General features: G+C 49.6%; 2 protein-coding genes and 1 long non-coding RNA gene across 8 annotated transcripts; 2 read left to right on the top strand and 1 right to left on the bottom strand.

Moving 5' to 3' along the window:
- Positions 1-638: 638 nt before the first annotated feature.
- On the bottom strand, positions 639-4,255 carry Timm10 (translocase of inner mitochondrial membrane 10). Its single transcript, XM_006989649.4, has 3 exons — positions 4,037-4,255; positions 3,495-3,610; positions 639-1,064 (listed from the first exon to the last, which is right to left on the bottom strand). Exons 2-3 carry the CDS (start codon positions 3,563-3,565, stop codon positions 863-865), a joined length of 273 nt encoding a protein of 90 aa, XP_006989711.1. The 5' UTR covers positions 3,566-3,610; positions 4,037-4,255; the 3' UTR covers positions 639-862.
- Positions 4,256-5,554: 1,299 nt separating this feature from the next.
- On the top strand, positions 5,555-7,837 carry LOC143272917 (uncharacterized). The gene is made up of 2 exons (XR_013050568.1): positions 5,555-6,918; positions 7,534-7,837. It is a non-coding gene; the product is annotated as an uncharacterized LOC143272917 (long non-coding RNA).
- Positions 7,838-9,677: 1,840 nt separating this feature from the next.
- Positions 9,678-21,792, top strand: Smtnl1 (smoothelin like 1). 6 transcript variants are annotated; one of them, XM_006989644.4, is made up of 9 exons: positions 9,685-9,788; positions 12,521-12,565; positions 13,512-14,269; positions 15,224-15,356; positions 15,462-15,513; positions 16,469-16,624; positions 16,807-16,921; positions 17,087-17,238; positions 21,620-21,792. In XM_006989644.4, the coding sequence occupies exons 3-9, from the start codon at positions 13,514-13,516 to the stop codon at positions 21,762-21,764; spliced, it is 1,509 nt and encodes a 502-aa protein (XP_006989706.2). In that variant the 5' UTR covers positions 9,685-9,788; positions 12,521-12,565; positions 13,512-13,513; the 3' UTR covers positions 21,765-21,792. The 6 variants fall into 6 exon arrangements, with proteins under 6 accessions (XP_006989707.2, XP_006989706.2, XP_076425935.1 ...); XM_076569820.1 differs by having other exon boundaries at positions 9,726-9,788; positions 12,437-12,565; XM_076569821.1 differs by having other exon boundaries at positions 9,770-9,788; positions 12,440-12,565.
- The last annotated feature ends 1,528 nt before the right edge of the window (positions 21,793-23,320 follow it).

Here is a 23,320-nt window from a genome sequence, read left to right as displayed (position 1 = left end):
CCGCACATTCTGAAAGCTGCACTCCTCCAAGGGCCCTCCTCAGACAGAAGTGGAACTAAGCCTCTTCTCAGTCAGCCCTGGCTTCCCACTGCTCTCCTGTGCCACCCGCAGCAAGCAGCGGCCTCCTAAACCTGCTTCCTCACTAGACCTTCAATCTGGATGCGTGGACCCTGTTGGATACTGAGAAGCAACTGAGGAGCAGTCTGATTAGACAACACAGATGACGAGAGCCATCTAGATCACTTTCCATGATGCTCAGCTAGCCTTGTGCCTTGACAATGCTGTCTAGAGCAGAGTCTGGCTACTTGCTTCCTAAATCCCATCCACTGTCACTTCCTCTAGATCCTTTCATTTTAGTATGTGCTATGGGTAGAAATGACTGCTTGCCTCCACTTAATAGCTAATCAAAAAAATTTTTAGTGCTTCCTACCCGAGTCACTCTACTGAAGTACAGATGTGGGTCACATTCAGGGTCACAGCAAGCAGCAGACCCTGAACAAAAACCTACTGATCTCACTAGTCTACAGTCCTGAAACAAAACCCATGCCCCAAACAAAGAGAAAGACCCGCTGCACCCAATTCCATCTACTGTCAGGTGCTCTAGCTGCGTCATTACTCTCAAGAACTAAAGACACCGCTTTTCACAATCTGTTTTAATACAGATATATACATATACACACATACACAGTCACAAACCAGCGTGACAAATCCCCCTTTAGTCAGGAGAGCTCTACCACACCCAGGGGTCCTGGAGACGCTCCAGGGAGCCTAAGCATGACAGTTTTCACATACGACACCCATTAGGGAACACTTAAATGGGGTAAGTGGCGAGGCGCACCCCAGGTGTACACTGCCGGGGGCCTCACGCGGGTCCAGAGCTCTGCTGTACCCTCTTCATCAGCTCTTCGTCCTGCATGGACAGCTCCGTCAACTTTTTGCCCATCCTCTCATGGATGTCCAAGTACTTGGACACACACCGGTCCAGGCACACAGACTCCCCTTTGGATAGCTCTGCTTCCTTGTAGTGGGGAGGCACACATTTCCGGTGGCAGGCACTGGTCATTCTGGATTAGAGAAGGACAAGGTTGTATCAGTAACATCCTGTGGCAACCCAGAACCCTCCAACAACTCCAACCCTCCAGGACTGACGTTTGCCTCGCCCTCTCCCCCAAGAAACCAGGGGAAACTCTGATTTCATTCTAAACGCCTTGGAAGGTTCTTCAGACTAAGAACCTTGTTTGAGACGTGTATAAGACTAGTTAAAGAGGAAGGACTTGCTGGATACTGGCTGTGTGCCAGGCATCATGCTAAATGCTAACAGACTCTGTTACATAACCCTCCCAGTAGCTCAGTGGGGTTAACACAAATCAAATCCCCAATTTTACAGACAAGGAAATTAAGACAGAGAAGCTCAGTAATTTGCTAAGGATCATACAAAGCCAAATAGTCTGAGCTCACAGTCTGCATTTTAAAAACCATTCCAGCCGAGTGGTGGTGGTACATGCCTTCAATTTCAGAACTTAAGAGGATCTCTGAGTTTGAGGCCAGCCAGGTCTACAGAGCCAGTTGCAGGACAGCCAAGGCTGTTATACAGAAAAACCCTGTCTTGAAAAATCAATAATAATAATAATAAATAATAATAATAATAATAATAAAAAATAAAGTTCTAGTTTGTGGCCTCCAAGATAAATCAACCAATGAGAAGAGCTTCTGCTAACTAAAACCCCCAAGTGCCTCACTGTTCCCTGAATGATATGCTTGATGCTAAAGGCTTTCATGTTCAATTCTGGTAACGTCATCATGAAGTAATGTTTATTATGTCAGTGGTATTGATGATATAATCAATCAGGAGACAACTTGTCCAAAGATATTCAGTGGGTGACTGGTGCACCAGGATTTGTTTCCAAATTGGCCAAACAGCTATAAGCAACAGTTGTGAAGCCAGCCTGAAGTATTGGTCCTGACATTGCTACTGACCAGCTAGGGACTAGCTATGAGATTATTAAATCCCTCGATGCCTCAATTCCCTATGTTAAAATGGCACTAATAAAAGTAACCCACTGATTTTAACTTATTTGTTTCTTTTTTCTTTCTTTCTTTCTTTTTTTTTTTTTTAATTTAAAGACTAGTATCATCTACCCCAGGCTGGCCTGAAACTCACTATGTAACCAAGGACCGTGAACTATTGACTCTCTGGCCTCCACCTCTGAGTGCTGAAATTACAAGTACCACTTCAGTATCAAACCAAGGGCTTCCTGCATTCTCGACAAGCACCCTACCAAGAAAGTTATATTCCCATCTCCCAGTGAGTTATTTTTGGGGCCTGGAGAGATGGCTCAGTGGTTAAGAGAACTTACTGCTCTTGCAGAAGACCTGGGTTCAGTTCCCAGAACCCACATGGCAGCTCACAACTGTCTGTAACTCCAGTTCCAATGGATCTGATGCCCTCTATGGCCTCTTCGGGCATGTGATGTACATATGTATATGCAAGCAAAATATCCATACATATAAAAGAAACACAAATAAACAACAACAAAAGAACTTAAAAATGATAATGTGTATAAAATGCTTTGCAAGTACCTAACACAGAGTTAGAGTTTAAGGAAGGCTGGGTGTGCACACCTTTAGTCCCCAGCACTCAAGAGGGAGAGGCTCGTGATCTCTGTGAATTCAAGGCCAGCCTGTATACAGAGCAAGTTCCAGGCTAGCCAGGGTTACATCAAGAGACCCTGTCTAAAAAAAAAAAGTTTGAATATTAGCTACTAAACTATTAACTACTAAATGACTGTTCAGACGGCTCGGGAGGCAGAGGTACTTGCTGCCAAGCCAGAACTTGAGTCCAATCCCTGAGACCCATGGTAGAAGGAAAGATGGACTCCTATTAAGATGTCCTCGCCCTTTGGGGGGGGGTGGTGGTGGTGGTGGTGGTGGTGGTGGTGGTGGTGGTGGTGGTGCATGCCTTTAATCCCAGCACTCGGGAAGCAGAGGCAGAGGCAAGCAGATCTTTGCGAGTTCAAGGCCAGCCTGGTCTACAAAGTGAGATCCAGGAAAGGCGCAAAGCTACACAGAGAAACCCTGTCTCGATAAACCAAAAAAAAAAAAAAAAAAAGTGTCCTTGGACCTCCACTAATGTGCTGCTGTGGCATGCACATTGGCACTCATAAACAAACACAAAAAAACATAAACAAAAGTAATTAAATGGGCTATTTGTTTAAAAAAAATGTTAGTGGTAGTTGTTTCTGAAACTCACCAGATCCTGGACAGGAGATTCTCCTTCACACCCCTTTACGCCCTCTAAATAGCCAAGTCCTTCTAGTGACCTGTATTTCCTTTAGCCAAGCACGGTGAGGGTGGGGCAGAGGTTGGGGGGTGGGGGTAGGACTTGGCTCCACTACCTCAAGGAAAGCATTTGTTACAAGTCCTTCACTCTGTCCTGGTAAGGGTGACTCTGGATAATTCTCCAAGACAAGGTGTCGTGGAGTGGTTCTCATTACCTGTTGTACATGTCCGCCATCATCTCCACCTCCAGCTCCGCAGCCAGCTGCTGGGCTCTAAGCGGATCCATGTCAACCTAGCACCGTGGAGAAGAGCCTGCTGCTGGTCTTTAGTCCTAGGAGCAGACATGATCGTCAGCACCGACTCCTCCCGCTTCACCCTACGATCCGGGGGCTGGAGGACTCGAGGAACCACAGCGTCTCAGACCAGCAGGGACCCCTGCCCTCAGCAGACGTCATCAACCCTCTTAACAGAAGTGGGAACGAGGCCCGCCAAGGGGACAGTGGCCAACTCAAGGTCACTCAGGGTGTCACGAGCACAGGGCCGGAAACTGAGACCTCTCGATCCCTCGAGATCCCCCCCAACCAGAGGACCGACGGTAGGAACAGAACACTCGAAGCCCTGGGCCTGGCCCGCACGGCCCTGAGAATCCGACCCCCACCACAACCGAGGCTCCCGGAGCCGGCCCAGACGCTGCGGTCGTCATGGCGACGGCATCATCAGGGTCACTCCGGGGGGTCAGACACCGTGGCTCACTCACCACGGCCTGGGGCAGGTCACGGATCCCACGACGTCCCCAATTTCGGGTCAATAGTAAAAAGGTGCCGGGCACCTAGCTAGGCGAAATAAAAAAGCACGTGGGTCACTTCCGGGAGGGAAGTCCAACCTCTTCTTTGATCCGGAAGGAAACGCCGACCAGGCGGCGCTGGGAAATCGGCTACCATAGAGATGGAGCCACCGGCTGGCTGAATGGAAAACGACTTCAATCGGCTAGAGAGGACGCCACCGTACCATAGAGGCTTGAGCGAGGGGCCGAGCGCCAGCAGCCCTGTGAGCCGTCCAGCCCTTGGGTTATCGGGGAGGTGTTGGAGTGTTTGCAGTGTGGAAGGGGCTTGGCTCCCCGAACCCACTAAGGAGAGCCCGCGCCGGGGCGCAGACAGATCTTGTGTGAAGGAGGGAGAATTTTTCCCAAGGGGAGCCTGCCAGTTTTGCATGCTAAAACCACCTGGAGCACGTTTTTTTTTTTTTAAAAAAAAAAAAAAAAACCTCAATGCCCAGACGTTACCTCATACCCGTGAAATCAGAATCGCTGGGAGTAGGACCCAGGCATTAGTAAACAAACGAGCTGTGTGTGCATCATTAACGGGTGGGGTTGCAGAGAGAAGGATGCAAGGTTGCTGATCTCAGAAAGAAGAAACACCTACAGAGTTTTTGTTTGTTTTTTTGAGACAGGGTCTCACGGAAACCAGGCTGCTCTCTAATTTGCTGTATAGCCCAGGATGATCTACAACTTACGATCCTCCTGCCTCTCTCTCACTAGTGCTAGGGTTCCAGATGTGCTCCACGATGCCTGATTTAAACTAGGATCACATGCATGCTATAGGCAAGCACTCTACCAACTGCGCTGCTTCCCCAGCCCTAGAGCATGTTTTATTGTGCTTGTTCATTATATCCCCACACACATACGCATGAACAATAAAAATAAATAAATAATAAAAGCATTGGTTTCAATCTTTTAAAATACTTTTATTAGGGCAATTTCACGACACACAGAAAACACAGTCTAACGAACATCAACATAGCTATCACCAGGATTTAACGATTCTTAAAGTTTACCCACATTTTCTGGATCTCTTATTGTCTTTAACGACGAAGTCTTTTTTTCCCAAAGTGCTATTTTCACATCTTCAGCTAATAGTGATATCTCTCTCTCTCTCTCTCTCTCTCTCTCTCTCTCTCTCTCTCTCTCTCTCTGCTGAAGGCTGAATCCAGGGTCTCATACACTCCAAGCAAGCAAGCATTCCACCACTGAGCTACACCTCTCATTTGGTATACTCTTAAAATTTAAATTTATTCATAAGAGCATGTGCCGTGGGCACATGTGGAGGTCAAAGGACAACTTATGGGGCTGATTCTGTCCTTCCACCAGGTGGGTCCAGAGTCATCAAAGTTGTCAGGCATCCTGGTAAGCACCCTTACCCACTAAGCTATCTCAACAGTCCACTTATTTCTTAATGTAATATATTGCAGGTTTTTTGGTGGTTTTTGTTTGTTTGTTTGTTTGTTTTGGTTTTTTATTTATTTGTTTGTTTTGTGTTTTTTATTGGTTTTTTGAGACAGGCTTTCTCTGTGTAGTTTTGGTGCCTGTCCTGGATCTCGATCTGTAGACCAGGCTGGCCTCGAACTCACAGAGATCCATCTGGCTCTGCCTCCCGAGTGCAGGGATTGAAGGTGTGTGCCACTGCTGCCCAGCTTATTGCAGGTGTTAAAAATTAGTTATCTTTTTTATGCTGTGTGTGTGAGAGTGTGGATGCACACATTGTGCACATGGAGGTTGGAGGATAACCTCAGGTTTCCATCCTTAACTTCCACCATATTTGACACACAGACTCTTGTGCTTGCTGCTGCCTATGCCGGGTGAGTTGGCCTGAGAGCATCCAGGGATTCGCCTGTCTCTGCCTCCTATCTCACTGTAGGAGTCCTGGGATTGTGGACCCATCCTATATCTCTGGTGTTACATGAGTCCTGAGGATCTGAACTTGGGACGTTACTATTGCAAAGCAAGCTCTTGACCCACCTGAGCCATCTCACCAGCCCTACTGCAAATATTTTCTCCAACCTCTCAAAAGGGTCTTATTTTTTATTGTAATTAGAACATTTAACGTAAGACAATTGCTTGTACAATATAGTGTTGCTATTTATATGCACTGTATTGCACAGAAGATCTCCAGAATTTATTCATCTCTAGAATATACTCATCAATATGTTACAGTCCTTATAGAAAGGTTCTGTATTTGCCACTCACTCTGGGACAGGACTACTTTCTTGAATGGGACTCCAGCCCCAAAGAAAGGAATGCAGGATCACCCTGTTGGGACCTGCCACTCATAAGAGACTCAGAGAGCACAGATAGGTGTCTCCCTGAACTGTCCTGAGAGGAGCAGAAGGTGAGAGGCTGTCCCAGTAACAGGTAGAAAGCCTACCTGGCGGTTCCTCATCACTTCTGCTTGCCTCTATTGATGACTGTCTGGCCCAGACCACCACAAACTCTTCTGCATCACCAGGTTAGTCTCCTGGCTGCTCTCCCCACTCCTGCCGAGACTTCACGTCTGACTGTTCTCAAAACAGCAGCCAGAGTGATGTAAAAAACTAAAATTAGATCATGTCACTCACCCCCTAAATACTGCAGTGGTTTCTAATCATAGAGCAAAAGCCAAAGTCTTCTCAATAGCTTGTAAGATCCTGCATTGCTTTTCTCCATGGTGTGGTCCATTACCTGAGAACAGCAGCCTAGAGGAAGAAGGGTTCACCTCAGCTTTCGGTTCAGGAGATGCACTCCACTGCGGCATGGAAGGCATTGTGGCAGGAATGGGAGGCAGCCAGCCCCATCAATGGCCACAGTCAAGACGCGCAGAGAGAAGAGTGAGTGCTGCTACTCAGGTCATGTTATCCTTTTATTCTGTTAGCTGTCCCTGTCCAAGGGAAGTTACTACAGGCTTTCTGGGTGGGTCTTCCCCACCTCAGTTAACCCAATAGAGAATTAGCTTGTGGACACACCTAGAGGTTTATCTCCTGGGTGGTCCTAGGTTCTATCAAGTAGATAATCAGTATGAGCTAGTACAAATCCCACATGACTTGCCAACCCTGTCTTCTTCCTTTTATCCCCAACTGTTCTCCTGCCCCCCTGCTTTGCCCAGCATTACTGATACCCTCTGTCTTTATCCAACACATACATCATACCCCCTTCTTCCTAGTTACTCTTCTCTTTGCCAGGAACGCAGGTGCCCGTCCCTGTCACAGGCGTCAGTCCCAAACTTCTTTGAGGTCTTTATTCCCATATCATTTGCTGTAGCTACAAATATATTCTCCTTCCTATAAAAAAGTCAAAACAAACACAAAGCCCTATCATTTGCCCTGATTCACCTTATTTCATAGAATCTATTGCATCCAATATATTCCATATTTTACTTGTTAATGTGATTACTATCTCCTCACACTAATATTATTTTCTTTTGTGTTCAACACTGTTGTCTCCAGGACTTACTTGGTGTTCACTGACCATTGCATCATCAAAGAATGAAAGGATTATATAAAAGAAGTTATGATGACTGATGCCACCATCTTCTAGTTTTTGCTGTTTTTATTATCTAATGACAGTAAGACAAGAAATGAGTTAAGGGAAGGAAAAAATCATGAAGCCAGAGAAATGTGGGAGAACTCATCTGTCTTCAGCAGATAATTTTTGGATGGATGAAGGAGATGTACTAGAGACAGATGTTACACTTATTTGAAAATCAGTCCCCAAACCTGGGTTAATAAAAATAAGCTGTCTCTCATATCATCCCAGATACTGACCACAGCTCCTTTTCTTTTCCCTGCTTTTCTTGATTGATTCCTTAATTCAATATCAATTTATCAAGAACCAGATATGATCTAGGCAAAGCTCTGGTCTACATCTGTGAGCATGGAAAATAGATCCCCTATCCTCATAAAGTATAGAGGAGAGAGAGAGAATTTACAATAGAGTTTAAAGATCTATTTATTTTCATTTTATGTGTAGGAGTGTTTTGCCTGCATGAATGTAGTGCACCACATGCATGCTTTCTGAGGTCAGATAAGGGCATCAGATCCCCTGGAACTGGAGTTACAGATGGTTGTGAGCCATTGTGTGAATGTTGGGAACTGAACCTGGGTACTCTGTAAGAACAGCAAGTACTGTGCTCTTAAACACTGAACTATCTCACCAACCCTAAGAATGAAATTTGTTGTTGTTTTTCAAGATAGGGTTTCTCTGTGTAGCCTTGGCTGTCCTAGAACTGATTCTGTAGACAAGGCTGGCCTCAAACTCAGAGATGACCTACCCCTGCCTCCACCTCTTGATTGTTGGGATTGAAGTGTGCCCACCATGCCTGGCTAAGGATGCTTTTTCTTTTTTTCTTTTTTTCTTTTTTCTTTTTCTTTTTTTTTTTTTTTTTTTTTTTTTTTTTGGTTTTGGTTTTGGTTTGGTTTTTCCAAGACAGACTTTCTCTGGGTAACTCAGACTGTCCTGGAACTCGCTCCGGCCTCAAACTCACAGAGATCTGCCTGCCTCTGCCTCCTAAATGCTAGGATCAAACGTGTGTACTACCACACCCCAATAAGAATACAACTTTTGATTCCAGTAAATATTATGAAGTACATACATAAGCAGCCAGAAAAATGGAGAGAGCTTGACAATCATGGAGGACTTCTCTGAGGGAAAAAAAAAAAATTGAGCTGGGTCCAGAACACTGAGGAGTCTGTCTCACAAAGAGCAGAAGGAAAACCCAGTCCTGAGTTTGGAAAGCACTGATTGGATTTATTTAAGGAACAGGAAGCAAGCCAGTGTGGCTGAGTGGAAGGAGCTGGGGGAGGGGAATTGGAGGAGTCACAAGTTTCATAAATGGGAGGGGTGTCCCTGCCCACAGTCTCCAAACGGTACCCTTCTTAAGTTGTATGACACATAGCCAGGATAAGGATTTGTTTCCGTTTTTTTCTGAGCAAACTTTCAATTCAGCACACACACACACACACACACACACACACACACACACACACACACACACACACACACACAGAGCTGATCATGTATCAGTCAATCCTGCTCAAAATAGAATCAATGAGTTATTTGTGATGTAGATGCTAAGTCCCGTGTTTCATTGGCTCTCTCCATGCCGCTCTCCTCTTGGCCCCTCCCCTTCCAAGTTTCCTGGTCCAGTGTGAGCCCACTGTTGGCAGCTGCCCCACTTGCCACCTCCTGAGCCCACCCCTCAGCCAGCAGCTGCTCTTGCCTCGGGAGGAGTAAAGGAGACAATACGAGGAAGACTGGAGGCCAGGGGCTAAGGGAGCCCAGGAGGTCTAGCCTGGCTGTGGATGATCTTAGGCGACTGCAGAGCTGGAGACCGTGTTCTAAATGGGCCAGGCAGTTGCTTGTCAAGATCTTCAGGGCCAGAGCACTTCAGGAAAGAAGATGCTGTTAGGGTCGGGCGAGAGGGACCGCCGCATGATTGAAAGGTGCCACCTGTCAGATCCTCAGGGGAAATTTGAGCCTCCCAGTCTAAGAGAAAGTGTTGTACCAACAGGGCGGTAAACAATGCTCTTCCCGGGCTTCTAAAAGGTGGGAAGGGGGGTGCGGGGGGGGGGGGGGAGTGAAAGCAAGGAGGCGGGACTATGAGCTGGGGGCTCAAAGCTACCAGAACTTAAAGGACGATAGGAGTAAACCTACTCAGCTAGAACGAGGCAGGAGCTCCCAAGCTGCAGGCAGAACCCCACAGGTAGGAAAAACCCTGGGCCCTTTTTGAATTACTCCAGCCCCTACTCTTCCTTCAAAGAGCTGGATCTTCTTACAAGGACCCTGCAATGAAAGAAATTCAGGCTGCTTCCTAATTCTCTGCACTCCATCAACTGTTTTTAGCTGCCTAAAGGAGTTGGGTAAAACGAGGCCAGGTACAGAGCAGCCTGCAAGTGGCCAACTATGAAGAAGGCCCCAGGGGGACAGGTGGAGGTCTTGGGGGGCTTGGGATGCAATGGCCTCTCCAAGAAAAGGCTGCATGGTAAAGTAGGGGCCTCAGAACTACTGGGAGGGGGACTGGGCAGTAGGAGGAGACAGAGGCATCACAGAAAGAGTGAGCATCACTCACACTATTGAAGGCTCTCGGACCTTGGGTTTTCCTTCTGGACTGGGGGAGCTGAACTGAAAAGCCGAACTGGACACAAGATAGGGATAATAGCTGGGGTTCAGGAGGACGAGGGAAGAAGGAGGCAGGGAGTGAAGCTGGAAAGGAGTGATGAAGAAAGCTTTGGTGAAGGGTCTAGTGTGCACTTACGCGCACGAGAGAAAAACTGCTCAGCCTCATTGAGTGGCTCCTCGCCACAGGTGCCATGGCCACTCTTCTGAGCTGGGACTGTTGAAGGGACACAGGGCTGAGGATCGAGTGGGAAAAGTATCCTCAATCCATGCTCTAACCCGGGACTCAGGAGACCTAGTTTCCAGATGTGGTTTGGCCCACTTAATTCTCCTATGACTTTAGTCTCAAGAACTAGAATCCCTAAACCAGACTCCTAAATTTTAAAAGGGGGCTAGTTCCACCCTTCTGAGGGGTCCGTCCAGGAGTGACCAAGGTAAAGCAGAGCACTTTAGTGTACGCTGTGAACTGCCGTAGCATCAGGAGCACTGGGGGAGGAGAGCTAGCCTCACTCCTCAGAATTCAGAGCTGCTTCACTCCTTGTCTATTTGTGACAAGCCCAGAGGGGAAAGCAGAGGTGACGAACAGGCAAGGTAACTGAGGTGTGCGCATATGTTCCCATGCATACTGTCTCCCTCCCCCCGCCCCGCCCCAAGTGTGTAGTGTGCAGCTACAAAGATGGTTGAAGCAATCCGCTATGTCTTAGCCAAATATGCCGCACTTGGGGGTATAAAAAGGGCATGTTACCATCTTACTGACATCCAGTCCTCTCTGTCTTGTGTCACTCATAATGCCCTGGGGACCAGGTCAGGTCCTCACCCTGGCTCAGGGATGGCACAGTCAATCTTCACCAGGCATGCTGTGGAGAGTAAGGACTTCTTCCAAATACTGCCCATGTGCTAGCCACGTAAGCCTTCCACTCTCCATGTGGGCCGGACCTATTCTATCTACAGACGTGAAAAGGCAGAACAAGCGTCACACCGTAAACAGGGGCAGCTGGAATCCTGCCGTCACAAGACCACCATGCCTCTCACCACTGACTCACACCGTCTTCCCCATGAGGACACAGAGGGAAGAGGGTTTGTGGCTCATTCAGATCTCGAACACGGTTTTGTCAATGGGATCAATGGGAATGCCTCATGGACAGCATTCCAGTAAGGAAAGAGGGCAAAGAGAAAAGCCATGGCCAGGAAGGTCTAGGAAAAGGTGAATTCAATGGTATTCAAGCTAAGTGTTCAGTTTTTTTTTTGTTTTTTTTTTGTTTTTTTTTTAACTCAGTGGCACCTGATACCTGCTTAAGTGCTAATGATGCTGTGTGTCTCTAGGAGAGTGAAAAGCTGGCTATATTTGGAACAGCCGTGGTCAGTGAATAAATACATCTTCCTCTCGCTGTCAAGAGAACCTTTTTGTTCTCTCTCTCTCTCTCCACAGCCTCAGCTGGCCTCAGCTCACCATGTGCTGGGACTGATCCTCCTGCTTCTACCTCGCAAATGCTAGGATTACAGGCATGTACCACGATGCCCAGCTTATACTGTGCTGGAGGTTGAATCTAGGGCCTTGCACATTTTAGGAGAGCACTCTGCTGGTAAACCCATCCCTTTTGTGTGTGCCATACCTCTACAGAGTACTGTCTGGAAACATCCGATCTAAAGCTGGGGCTCAGAGGGAATGCCTTGAGCTCAAAGTGAGTGACTAGAATGCCAGGGTCCATGTGCCGTGACCTCCTGATCACCACCCGTGCATGCTGCTACCCAGACACTTTCCCCCTCTCGCTAGAATATATGGCTGGAGCTGCTGCACCAAGAGGCTATCGTGGTGGACAGTCTTCATATCTTTACAAAATTCCATCTGCTTCCTAGAAAGTGGAGAGCACCAAACCCAGAGACCCCAGGACTCTTGTCTGGAGGAGCAGGAAAAGGAAGTGGGTGGCAGAGTGTATCATGTCTTCATGCCGCCTGGGCTCTGTCCAGTTTACCAAGGTGTCCTAGGTACTCTCACCAAGAAAGAAAGTACTGCCAAGAGCAGGAGGTATTTTTAGCCAATGACAGGAGTGTCCACTTTTCTTACTGCCTGAGTCATGCCCTGAGCTCTATTTGGGAGCTGTTTTCTTTGTAACTAGACCCCCAACAAGAGAAGGTAGTGAGGGAATTGGCCCCGTCCCCACACCAAAACTATATACCGTACTCAACGAGGAATCCCCAAGTTAAGGGGTCATCTTCTCCACATATACCCAAGAGCAGGTGGAGGCCAGCTTTGCAGACTAGAGAGGATGTGATTCTATTCTCTCACCAAAGCAAACTCTTCTCATTCACTTTTTCAAGAACCACAGAGGTTCAGAGACTCGCCTGCCCCGGGGCTCCCAAATCGTGAGTATTTTTATACCATCTCTATGATCTGACATTTGTACCATCTTTACTCAAATTTCCTAAATGCCTGTCTTGTTTTGAATTAAGTTATTTTTAAATCCAATAATGCGTTTTAAAAAGACACTTCAGATCACTGCTGGAGATGGAAGCTCGATATCGCTTACCAGAAATAGAAGGTAACTGAAAATCCATACAATAGAAGCAAAGCAGGGCTGTTCAGTTCTACAGGCCAGCCTGCTTTTGGCCTTAGGGGGCGAACAGCAATTGTTCCTTCCAGGTTCCAGAACAATGGTATTACATTGTGACCACCTCCCTTGTTAATCAAAGTGAGGCAAAATCATCGCAAAGGCACTATATGAGGCTGGACATTTCACTCAGGGGTAAAGTGGTGGCTTGCATGCATGAAGCCTTAGGTTTGATGATAACAATAATAATAATGATGATGATGATAATGATAATAATAATAATAATGATGATGATGATAATGATAACAATAATAATGATGATGATGATGATAATGATAATAATAATAATGGCCAAGTATGGTGATGTAAGCCTATAGTTCCGGCACTCAGGAGACAGAGGCAGTAGAATCAGGAGTTCAAGGAAATCCCCTGCTACAAAACAGGTTTGAGGCCAACCTGGGCTACATGAGACCTTGCCTCAAAATAATAACAATAAAAAAAGGCATAGCATACAAAAGGGCCTTGGGTAAATACCATCCAATATCAAGTCAATATGGCCCAAATGCCCCACTTTAGCAAAAGAAGTGTTCTATCCTTCATGTTACCACAGGGAGAGTGGGTATGTTGTCATGCCCAACTAGTTAGGGAAACAGGACAGAACCAGAGACTTCTTGACTGCTGGGCCAGGGCACTCAGTGGGCAGGGTCTGCACCTCATGCCAGGGTAGTGTGTGACAAAGTCTTCATGTCTTCTCTTTCTAGACATGGAACGGACAGAAGAGAGTCCCTCTGAGAATGGGACCACTGTCTCCCCAACTGCAGGGAATCTTGACACACCAGGAAATCAAAGCACTGCAGAGGAGGTGGCCAAAGGCCCAGCTGGGACAAGTGTCAAAGACCCTCCGGATGAGGCAGAACAGGAGGGTAAAGCAGCCCCCGAGGGGCCTGTGTCAGGAGAGTGCCCAGAGGACGCAAATGTATTAGATGAGCTCAAGGTAGACCTGAAAGGGGAAGCCAGTGGGAAGAAGGAAGCCAAGGGTGACCTTGCAGAGGAGGAGGGTGGGAAGGAAGAGACCGCCGTGGCTTCCCAGGAAGAGACTGGCAGGAAAGAAGACACAACACCTGAACCCAGCGAGGTTAAGGGAAAAGAGGAGGCCACGCCGGCCCCGGAGAAGCAGAAGTCTGATGGAAACGAGGCCAATGTGGACTCTAAGGAGAAACTGGATGTGAGTGATAAAGCCAAGCCTGAACCCAAGGAGGGTGCTGGGGCAGAGGTCACTGTCCAAGAGGCTGAGACGGAATCTCAGAAGAAGGCTGATGTGAAGGACCAGGCCAATGCTGAACTTCAGGCAGTCGATGGGAAGGAGATGGTTGATGGGAAGGAGATGGTCAAAGGGAAGGAGATCGTCGATGGGAACGAGGTCGTCAATGGGAAGGAGATGGTCAATGGGAAGGAGATCATTGATGGGAAGGAGGTCGTCGATGGGAAGGAGGTCGAAAGTGGCACAAAGCAGCTGGTGGTGAGTAGGGCAGAAAGGAGGGTCTTGAGTCCCCTCTCCCTCGGGAATCGAGGCCTCCCTGACTCCCTCGTTGGTTTATTGTTGTTGCTGCTGCTACAAGGGCCCCCAAGCAAAGCAATTTAAAGGGGGGGGGTTTATTTTGGCCTGTGGTTTCAAAGGTTTCAGTCCTGGCTTCATTGCTTTGAGGGCTGTGGTAAGGCAGGAGAGGGGGAAACTGTTTTCCTCACGCAGCCAAGACACAGGAGACAGAGAGGGAGAAGAAATCTCTGAATGTAAGACATTCCCCTCACTGGGGAGATGGCTCAGTGGGTAAAAACTCTTGCTAAGATGGCAGAAGCACCTGGGTTCAAATCCCCAGAACCCATGTGGGAGTCAGGCACAGCAGTACACATCTGAAGTCCTCGTGTGCCTGAGGGAAGGCCAAGACAGGAGAATCCTATTACACACCGGCAGGCAACAAAGAGAACTGGTCTCAAAGGAGGAAGTAAGGATTACACCTGAGGCTGTCCTCTGCCCTGTGCGCGTGTGCCCATACTCACACACATAAATACATTCACATACACACACACACACACACACAATCACAGCATACACACACACATCACAAACACACATGCATCACATAAAAGATATGCCCTTCAGAGGCACACACACACACACACACACACACACACACACACACACACACACACACCATGATAGATCCTCTAACTAGACCCCATCTGGATAGTCTGTTGATGAGGTTAGAGCCCTCATGATAGCTACCTCTCAGTAGACTGTGTGGCCACTTTCTATCCAAACCATACCTTGGGAAAGTAGTCTTCCTCCACCAGGTATCAAGATCCTGGGAGTGGGGATGGGGAAAGGAGATTGTGGCTCAGACTGCCTTCCAAACCTTTCTGAAGTTCTTAGAAAGCCTTGGGTAGCTGCCCACACAGATCCTGTCCACCCCAGGAGCCAGGGAGTCCCACTGAAGAGCAGGAGGAGGGTGAGGAAAAAGAATCAGAAGAAAGGACAGCGGTGATTCCCAGCTCCCCCGAGGAGTGGCCCGAGAGCCCCACAGATGAGGGAACCAGCCTCAGCCCAGGTAAGGGGGAGCCCAGGATGTTGCAGGACTACCCTGAGGAAGGATGCTGCAGGGAGCACAGGACAGACAGCCTCAGCTTCCTTCTGCTCTCTTCCTTCCCTCCAGATGGCTTGGGTCCAGATTCTACAGCATCTGGAGAGACCAGTCCTTCAGCCAGGTAAATGTCAAGCCCTGGAGTTCTGACTCCTCCAGTCTCCTGCTCCTTTTGAAGTCAACTGTCACCTCTCTCTGGGCCTCCCCAGACCCGATTTCCAGATATTCCAGGATTCCTGGCCTTGTATCTCAGACAGATCCCAGAAAACAAACGGAGGGCGAGGCATGGAGGATGCCTGGTCTACCTCCTGCTCCGTGGCTGAAGCCTCTTCAGGCCCCATGAGTATTGTGACAGCTCTCGAAGCGTCATCCATAAGAATGATCTGAAAGCCTGAGTCTGGACAATGGCTCTGCCGCTTACCAGCCAGGTGACCTTGGCTGTGTCCCTTAGCCTCTTTGCATCTGTGAAGTGGACATAACAATTGTAAGGACCTCACAGGGTTATTGTAGGCTCCAGTGACTTGTGAGCAAAAAATGGCGCCTGAGCACATAGTGCCTGCCTGACATATGGGACATGCTAGACAGCCAGCCTTATTCTCCCATCGCACACACTTCGGTCACTTCCTTGTCTCTTGGGGAAAGCTGACCAATGAATACCCAGCAAGCATTTGCGCAGCTTTGAGGTAAGCGCAGCTACCTGACCTCGATCTTCTGTAGGCCTCAGAATTACCTTGTTAGGGAGGCATTCTTGCCCCCATTTTACAGATGGGGCAGCCCCAAGATCACACAGCAAATAAGAACAAAGCCAGGATCCAAATTCAGGTCAGAGCCCAGGTGTGCCCTGGTTCTGCCCCATATGGCCTCAGCAGACCACATGCTCCCCAGAGTTAGCCTGAGTCTGTTTACTGCTTCTTGGCCCTTACAGTGCTAGGCACAGGATGAGTGTGTGTACCAATTAAGCTTAACTGCGCAGGCCTGTCTATGGCAGTGACCTCTGCCCAGCCGGCCCCCGAGAGCTGTTCTGCACCCTATGGTGTCAGTTCAACCTCCTTTCGTGCTTCTGTGACCTCTCCATGTAGTGAGTCTTCGCCCAGTGACGTGCCCCAGAGCCCCACGGAGGCCCCACCCTCGGAGGAAAAAAAGGAGAGAGCACCAGAACGCAGGGTGTCGGCCCCTGCTCGGCCCCGGGGACCCCGTGCGCAGAATCGCAAAGCCATCATGGACAAGTTTGGCGGGTAGGATGCAAACCAGGAGTCAGGGTGGGCTGAGATTTCCCTAGGATTTGTGGGTGGGGGCTAATGGAGGGGGTGGGGGGTGGGGTCTGGGGGGCCAGTGGAAACCATCAAGGCCAGACACACCTGTAGCCTGAGATTCCTCACAATGGGATGTGTGTGGTTTCTTGCCCCTCTCCTCACAGGGCAGCCTCGGGCCCCACTGCCCTCTTCCGGAACACGAAAGCCGCGGGGGCAGCCATTGGTGGTGTTAAGAACATGCTTTTGGAGTGGTGCCGGGCCATGACGAGAAAGTATGAGGTGGGCAGGGGCTGGGGATACAGAAGGGACAGGGGACACTTTTCTCTGGGGCAGTAGTGCGGTGGAGAATCTGAGGGTTCGGATTCCAAAAGGGTCGGGGAGGCAAAGTCCAGACGCCCAGCCCGGGGTCACGAAGGTCTTCCATTCCCTGCCTATCTGTCTCAGCACGTGGACATCCAGAACTTCTCCTCCAGCTGGAGCAGCGGCATGGCCTTCTGCGCCCTCATCCACAAGTTTTTCCCAGATGCCTTTGACTATGCAGAGCTGGACCCGACCAAGCGGCGGCACAACTTCACCCTAGCCTTCTCCACTGCAGAGTAAGCCTCAGTCCTGGGATGGCAGAGTCAGAAGGGAAGTGGGTGGCCTCAGAGGAGTCCGGGTGCGTGCAAAGGGTGCATGTGGGCGACCAAGCTAAGGCTACTGCCACACAGACCTGTATCCGAGGGTTTTTTGTTTGTTTTTTGTTTTTTTTAAAGCAACTTTAGGCAAATGGCTCAAACAGAGAAAACTATGCTCCATTGTGGCTTATATTCTAAATGAATAGACAGGTCATAAGAACATGCATGCAGATAACACATAGGCAGTGGCAGCAGGTGCCCTGAAGAAAACTCGAGGGGCCGAGGAGATGATGGTTCAGTTGGTAGAAAGCTTGCTGCACCACGGTGAGGACCTGAGTTCCATCCCCAGGGCCCGAGTTCTATCCCCAGGACCCAAGGGCCCCATAGACAAGCAGATCCCTGGAACTTGCTGACCATGCTAGCCTAATTGGGTGACCCTTCAGTGTGGTGAGAAACCAAGACTCAAATAACATGATAGGCAGCTCCCGAGGTACAACATCCAAGGTTGACTTCCGGCCTCCACAAACCTGAACACGCATGTGCACATGAACACACATATCCAAAGAAAATTCGAAATTCAAGCAGAATAAGGGAGAGAAGAAAGGTAAGCCTTCTGGTTTGAGACAGGGGGTTACAGAAACTGGAGGTTAGGTTTTGACTCTGTGTAACCTTGGATACGCCCACACCCCTTTATCTCCATGATGTTTCCCCTTTTACAGAGATAAGAACTCAGTAACATAATTAAGTCCCTGTAACCCGCCCGCCCGTAACAGGGCCTAACCCACAGCAAGCACTTCAAACACTCTTGGCTACAAGACTATCATTATAATGAATGATATCACGGTTATTACGATAATTACCACTCACTCTGGGTCCTGGAGGGGTATTATTGCCGAGGCTCATACAGCCACAAGTCAAGGGTAGCAGCTGCTGGGAGGGCGGTGTAGGGAAGAGTGAGGCTGATGGAAGAAACTGAGACCAAGACAAGGCTTTGAACAATGGGTGTGGTGACACAGGACTATATTCCCAGCACTCAGGAGGCTGAGGCAAGAGGATCTCAAGTTCTAGGCCTGGGATATGTGGTGAGAGAGCCTATCTTAAAGACAAAAGCAACCAACCAACCAAACAAACAAACAAACAGAAAAACATGGTTGCCAGAGTGGGGAAAAGGGGTTGGGGTTCCAATGTCTTCCACCTCCCACCTCCAACCTGGGCGATGACCCCAGAAAGACACTTGTAAGCCCCTGGTGGAAACAGGATTGTGCAGGGAGTGTGGTCAACATGAGCGCAACTCAGGCCCCTGACAGACAGACAGACGACAGGTGCTTTTTCTAAAGCCCACACATAGCGGTGTGTGCCTATAACTTCAGCACCCCAAGACTGAAGCAGGGTTGCTGAGAATTGGAGGCCGGCCTCATGTCTATAGTAAGACACAATCAATCACCAGCTATGGGTGTGCTTCAGTTTAGAGAGTGCTTGCTTCCCCGTGCACAAAGTCCTGTGTTTGATCACCCAATGTGATGGTGCACACCAGTAACCCTAGCTAGAGGAGCGAGAGGCACGAGAATCAAACATTCAAGGTCGTCCTTGACTACACAAGGAGTTGGAGGTCAGCCTGTGATACAGGAGGCCTGTCTCAAACAAATAGATATATAAACCCTAGGAATGGCAGTACCAAATTGTCTGGCCTGGGAAGCCAACCCCCTCTAACCCAGGCCTGCCCACCCACCAGTGGGGAGGAATGTGTGTTTTCCTCAGGAAAATGAGAGTATATTGACCCATACTTCTCAACTTTTTTTTTAACAGCAAGTTTTTTCAGACATTGGTTGAATGAGCTACACACTATATATATTAAGGGAAGACCTTCCAGTTAGGTGACCCGTGGCCAACTCTCTTTTTCCTAAGAGGGTCTCTGGGGACACGTCCTTGGGGCCATAGGACACATGGATGTCACTTAAAAGCCACCAGATGGCCGGGTGTGGTAGCACATGCCTTTAATCCCAACACTTGAAAGGCAGAGGCAAACAACAACAAAATCCAGCCAGACTCTGTATTCCGGACAGTCTCTTCCGTTTTCTGTTGTTCTGCCATGGGATGAGACGGTCAGCGAAAACGGAGTCGTATTTCAGCTCAGCGATGCGGAGTAAAAAACTCCATTAACCAAGTAAGCATCTGCCGAGTGTTTGCCTGGACCCACTCACTTGTCCTCACAGGTGGAGGTGGGCAGAGGGGTTAGGGTCTTCCCAGGTCCTACAGGAGGACTGTGGCAAGGTAGGTGTTATGTGACTCCTGGTCTAGCTAAGCTCAGAGGCAACAAAAGAGCAGGCAGCTCCGCCCCAGCCAAACATCCTAATCTAGGGAGTGCAAGCCTGGTTTCCAGTGAGGCAGAGCCACGGAAAGGCAGAGGATGAGCTGAGGGTGACTGCAGGCTTTGGGAAGCGCCAGGCAGCTGAACAGGACCGAGGCTAAGGAGAATTATAGAAATGGAGAGTGGAGCCGGGTGGCAGTGGTGCACTCCTTTAATCCCAGCACTCAGAAGGCAGAGCCAGGTGGATCTCTGTGAGTTCGAGGCCAGTCTGGTCTACAGAGTGAGTTCCAGGACAGGCACCAAAACTACACGGAGAAACCCTGTCTCAAGGAAGGAAGGAAGGAAGGGAGAAAGGGAGGGAGGGGGAAAGAGAGAGAGGGAGGGAGGGAGGGAGAGAAGAAGGGAGGGAGGGAGGAAGGGAGGGAGGAAGGGAGGGAAGGAGGGAGGGAGAGAGGAAGGAAGGGAGGAAGGAAGGAAGGAAGGGAGGGAGGGAGGGAGGGAGGGAGGGAGAGAAGAAGGGAGGGAGGAAGGGAAGGAGGGAGGGAGGAAGGGAGGGAAGGAGGGAGGGAGAGAGGAAGGAAGGGAGGAAGGGAGGAAGGAAGGAAGGAAGGAAGGAAGGAAGGAAGGAAGGAAGGAAGGAAGGAAGGAAGGAAGGAAGAGTGGAGAATCATACTTGAGGGGCCAGGGTTTGAATCACTACTCCTTTTTCCTAACTCTGAGGCCTCTCAGAAGTGACAGGTGGAAGGGGGCCACTGCCACAGCTATTGCCCTGAGCTCCTGATCCAGAACTCTCCTCTAGTTCTCAAAGGCCTGGCATGAACAGAAGAAATGAGCAGTCCAGAGCCCCAGTGCAGCTTCACCACTTACACTGCTGGAGGAGCCCTGCTCTGTTCCAGGCTCCATTGGCACAAAGGGTTTGTCTTTCCAGCGTTGGGGGAGCAGCAGCGGCCCACACCCACGGGACTGAGGTTGAAGCCCCGGATGCAGAGAGCGTGCTTGTCCTATTCTTCAAAACCCTCCAGTCTGGGCCCCTCCCCCAGCTTCCAGGCCAGTGGCTTACACATCAGCCCAGCCGTGGCAGCCCCAAGAGAGAATTTCCGCTGGGCCTTCTTGTTCCCACTGCCAGCATCCATCGTTGGCTGGCTGTGGCAGCCCAGACTGCTGAGAGCCAAGGTGCAAGAGGCATTGGGCAGGCTTCGGGTTGAGTCCCAGCTGTTACACTCTCACCTGGGGCAGAGCACCAAACCCTGTGAGCTCAGTTCCTCCTCTGCTTGTCAGAGATAAAGAGGAGTAACCGAGCCCATCTCCCGGGATCACCCGATAAGACACCTGGCACCGGGCAGGGAGGCCCCAGCAGCGATTAGGCCAGCTTATCGGCCTCAGCAGAGCCAGGGATATCAAGTAGCCTCAAAATGCAGCTGGGACGTTAGAACAGGAGGACTTGCTGGGTTCCCTGCAGTCTGGGAACACACCAAGCGGTCCTGCCAAGGACCTTTGCAGATGGTCGTTCTCTGCCTGCTGTCCAGCACCCTACTACAAATTCCCAGAAGTCCCCTCTAGCACAGAGTGGTCCTTTTCTGCTACCTTTTTCTCCCCAGCGCCTCTCACCAATCTGATACCCCTTCTGCCTCATGTGGTGGATTACTCTGGCACCGCAGAGAGCAGAGTTTTGGCTATTCCCTGCTGACCAACAGAAGACTGCCTGGCACCCAGTAGGTGCTTAACAAATAGGTGATCTAATTGAATGGAGCTGTTAGGGCTGTGGCAAGCCAGCACTCTAGGTAGGATTCATGGTCTGTCCTCTGAAGTATTTGCTGTCCCTAATCCAGAGCACCGCTGTCCTTATGTGCAAGAAGGAAGCTAATCCAGGCTAGAACACAGAGGTTCCCATGTGAGGATATGGAGACCCAGGTCCATCTTGCCCCTGCCGGGGCCTCAGTTACCACACTCAACCCACCCTAGGATGGCTGACCTGGTGGCCTTCGCTTGCCTGGACCCATCTCCTCGGCTCCCTCCTCACCTTTGACCCTCTGCTCCCCATTCCACCCTCAGGAAACTAGCCGACTGTGCCCAGCTGCTGGACGTGGATGACATGGTGCGGCTGGCCGTGCCCGACTCCAAGTGCGTCTACACCTACATCCAGGAGCTGTACCGCAGCCTTGTGCAGAAGGGGCTGGTGAAGACGAAAAAGAAGTGAATGGCAAAGCCGTGCGGGCAGAAAAAGCGCGGGGGGTAGGGGTGGGGGGGCAGCGGGGCGGGGGGGCGGGGCCCAGCTGACAAAGGTAGGCTGGGCCTCCAGGCGTGAAACAGGTGGCACCGGTCTCAATGGCATTGAAAGAACTGTTGTAAAATTCCCCTCATTCCTTGATGCTCCCCGCACCCCAACCAGCCACATGTGTGCAATAGGCGGCGGCCGAAAATAAAAAGGAACCCGCATTTGGAGCTATGGGTGGCAATTTGCTCTCTCTCCTCTCCCTCTCTCTCCTCCCTCTCCTCTCTTTTCCCTCTCCCCTCACCTCCTCCCTCTCTCTCCACTTCCCACAGTGGGGGAACTTACAGACAGGAAGTAGACGATCTCTAGAAATCTCTCCAAACTGGGCTGCTGCGACTGGCCAGTGGGTGGCGCTCTTGAGTTGGACCACATTCTAACTCAGTGGTTTCAAATAAAATTAATCCCTCCTACTCTGGCTGAAGTTTTACCTTGTGTTGTTCCGCTGTATCGAAGCTGAGTTGATAATGGAGGACTGGCCTGGCATACATGAAGCTGTGGGTTCATTCCCTAGCACCAAACAGGGAAGGATAATCAGATACTCTGCCAAGGCTATAGGAAGAAATGTGGTCTCTGCTGATTGACAGCTGCATATGCCCAATTCACTGATGAGCTGTTCCCTCGTCTGGAAAACACTGGTGCCCCTCCTGTAGACCTTTGGAAGGCGCCTTGAGGATGTTCTACTCAGGGCCAGCGTTCCTTATCATGTGTGGCGAATATCCACGCTCTGTTAGTCCCCAGCCAGCCCTCTTTCTGATGAAACACTTAATCCATGAGACTCAGAAGGCAGAAGGCACAGGCCACCAAGCCAGGTGGGTGGCCTTAGTTGAATTCTCAGGACCTACATAGTGGAAAGAGAACACTGTCTCCCAGAAATTGATCTTCTACCTGCACTCCCAGGCCATGGTGTGCTCACCAGCCCCTACACAAACACACAAAATAAATAAAAATGTAACAAAAACTTAAAAAAAAAAAAAGAAGCAAAAAAGCTATCCTCTCATGGAAAACGTAGCTGAACTCTGGAATTCATCTGTGAAGTTAATGGCAGATAAGCACGGGCATTTTGTGGAGACCCCTGGACTAGAGGTTGGAGGTACACAAATCCCAGCTTGAGGCCTAGTCCCCAGAAACGTAGCCAAGCAAACCATCTAGAAACATGAAGTCCGGTTTCTGGGATGGAGTTTAGACCCTTCATTGTGAGACTCACCAGCAGAAAATTAAATGTTCAACACTTAAATCTGGGCTCGCCTATGACAAGTGTGGCTGATCTCAACCACTCAGCAGGGAATTTGGCTCCTTCTGTGTGCCCAGCCTTCCAGCCACAGTCCTGCCTTCCTTACCCCTGGGTGCCTGGGCCCTGAGGCATTCAGTTTTCTGCCGGTTGGCCTGGAAGGTAGCCTAAGACGGAGAACTGGAAAGCAGGCCTGAAACTGGGCAAACCTAACTTCCGCTGGCTTTGGGAGTGGCCAAGGACATGGGAACAG

This window comes from Peromyscus maniculatus, chromosome 4 (assembly GCF_049852395.1).
Source record: "Peromyscus maniculatus bairdii isolate BWxNUB_F1_BW_parent chromosome 4, HU_Pman_BW_mat_3.1, whole genome shotgun sequence".
NCBI classification, from domain to species: Eukaryota; Metazoa; Chordata; class Mammalia; order Rodentia; family Cricetidae; genus Peromyscus; species Peromyscus maniculatus.
The sequence above is the reverse complement of the archived record's forward strand: the minus strand, read 5'-3'. Positions and strand labels throughout refer to the sequence as shown.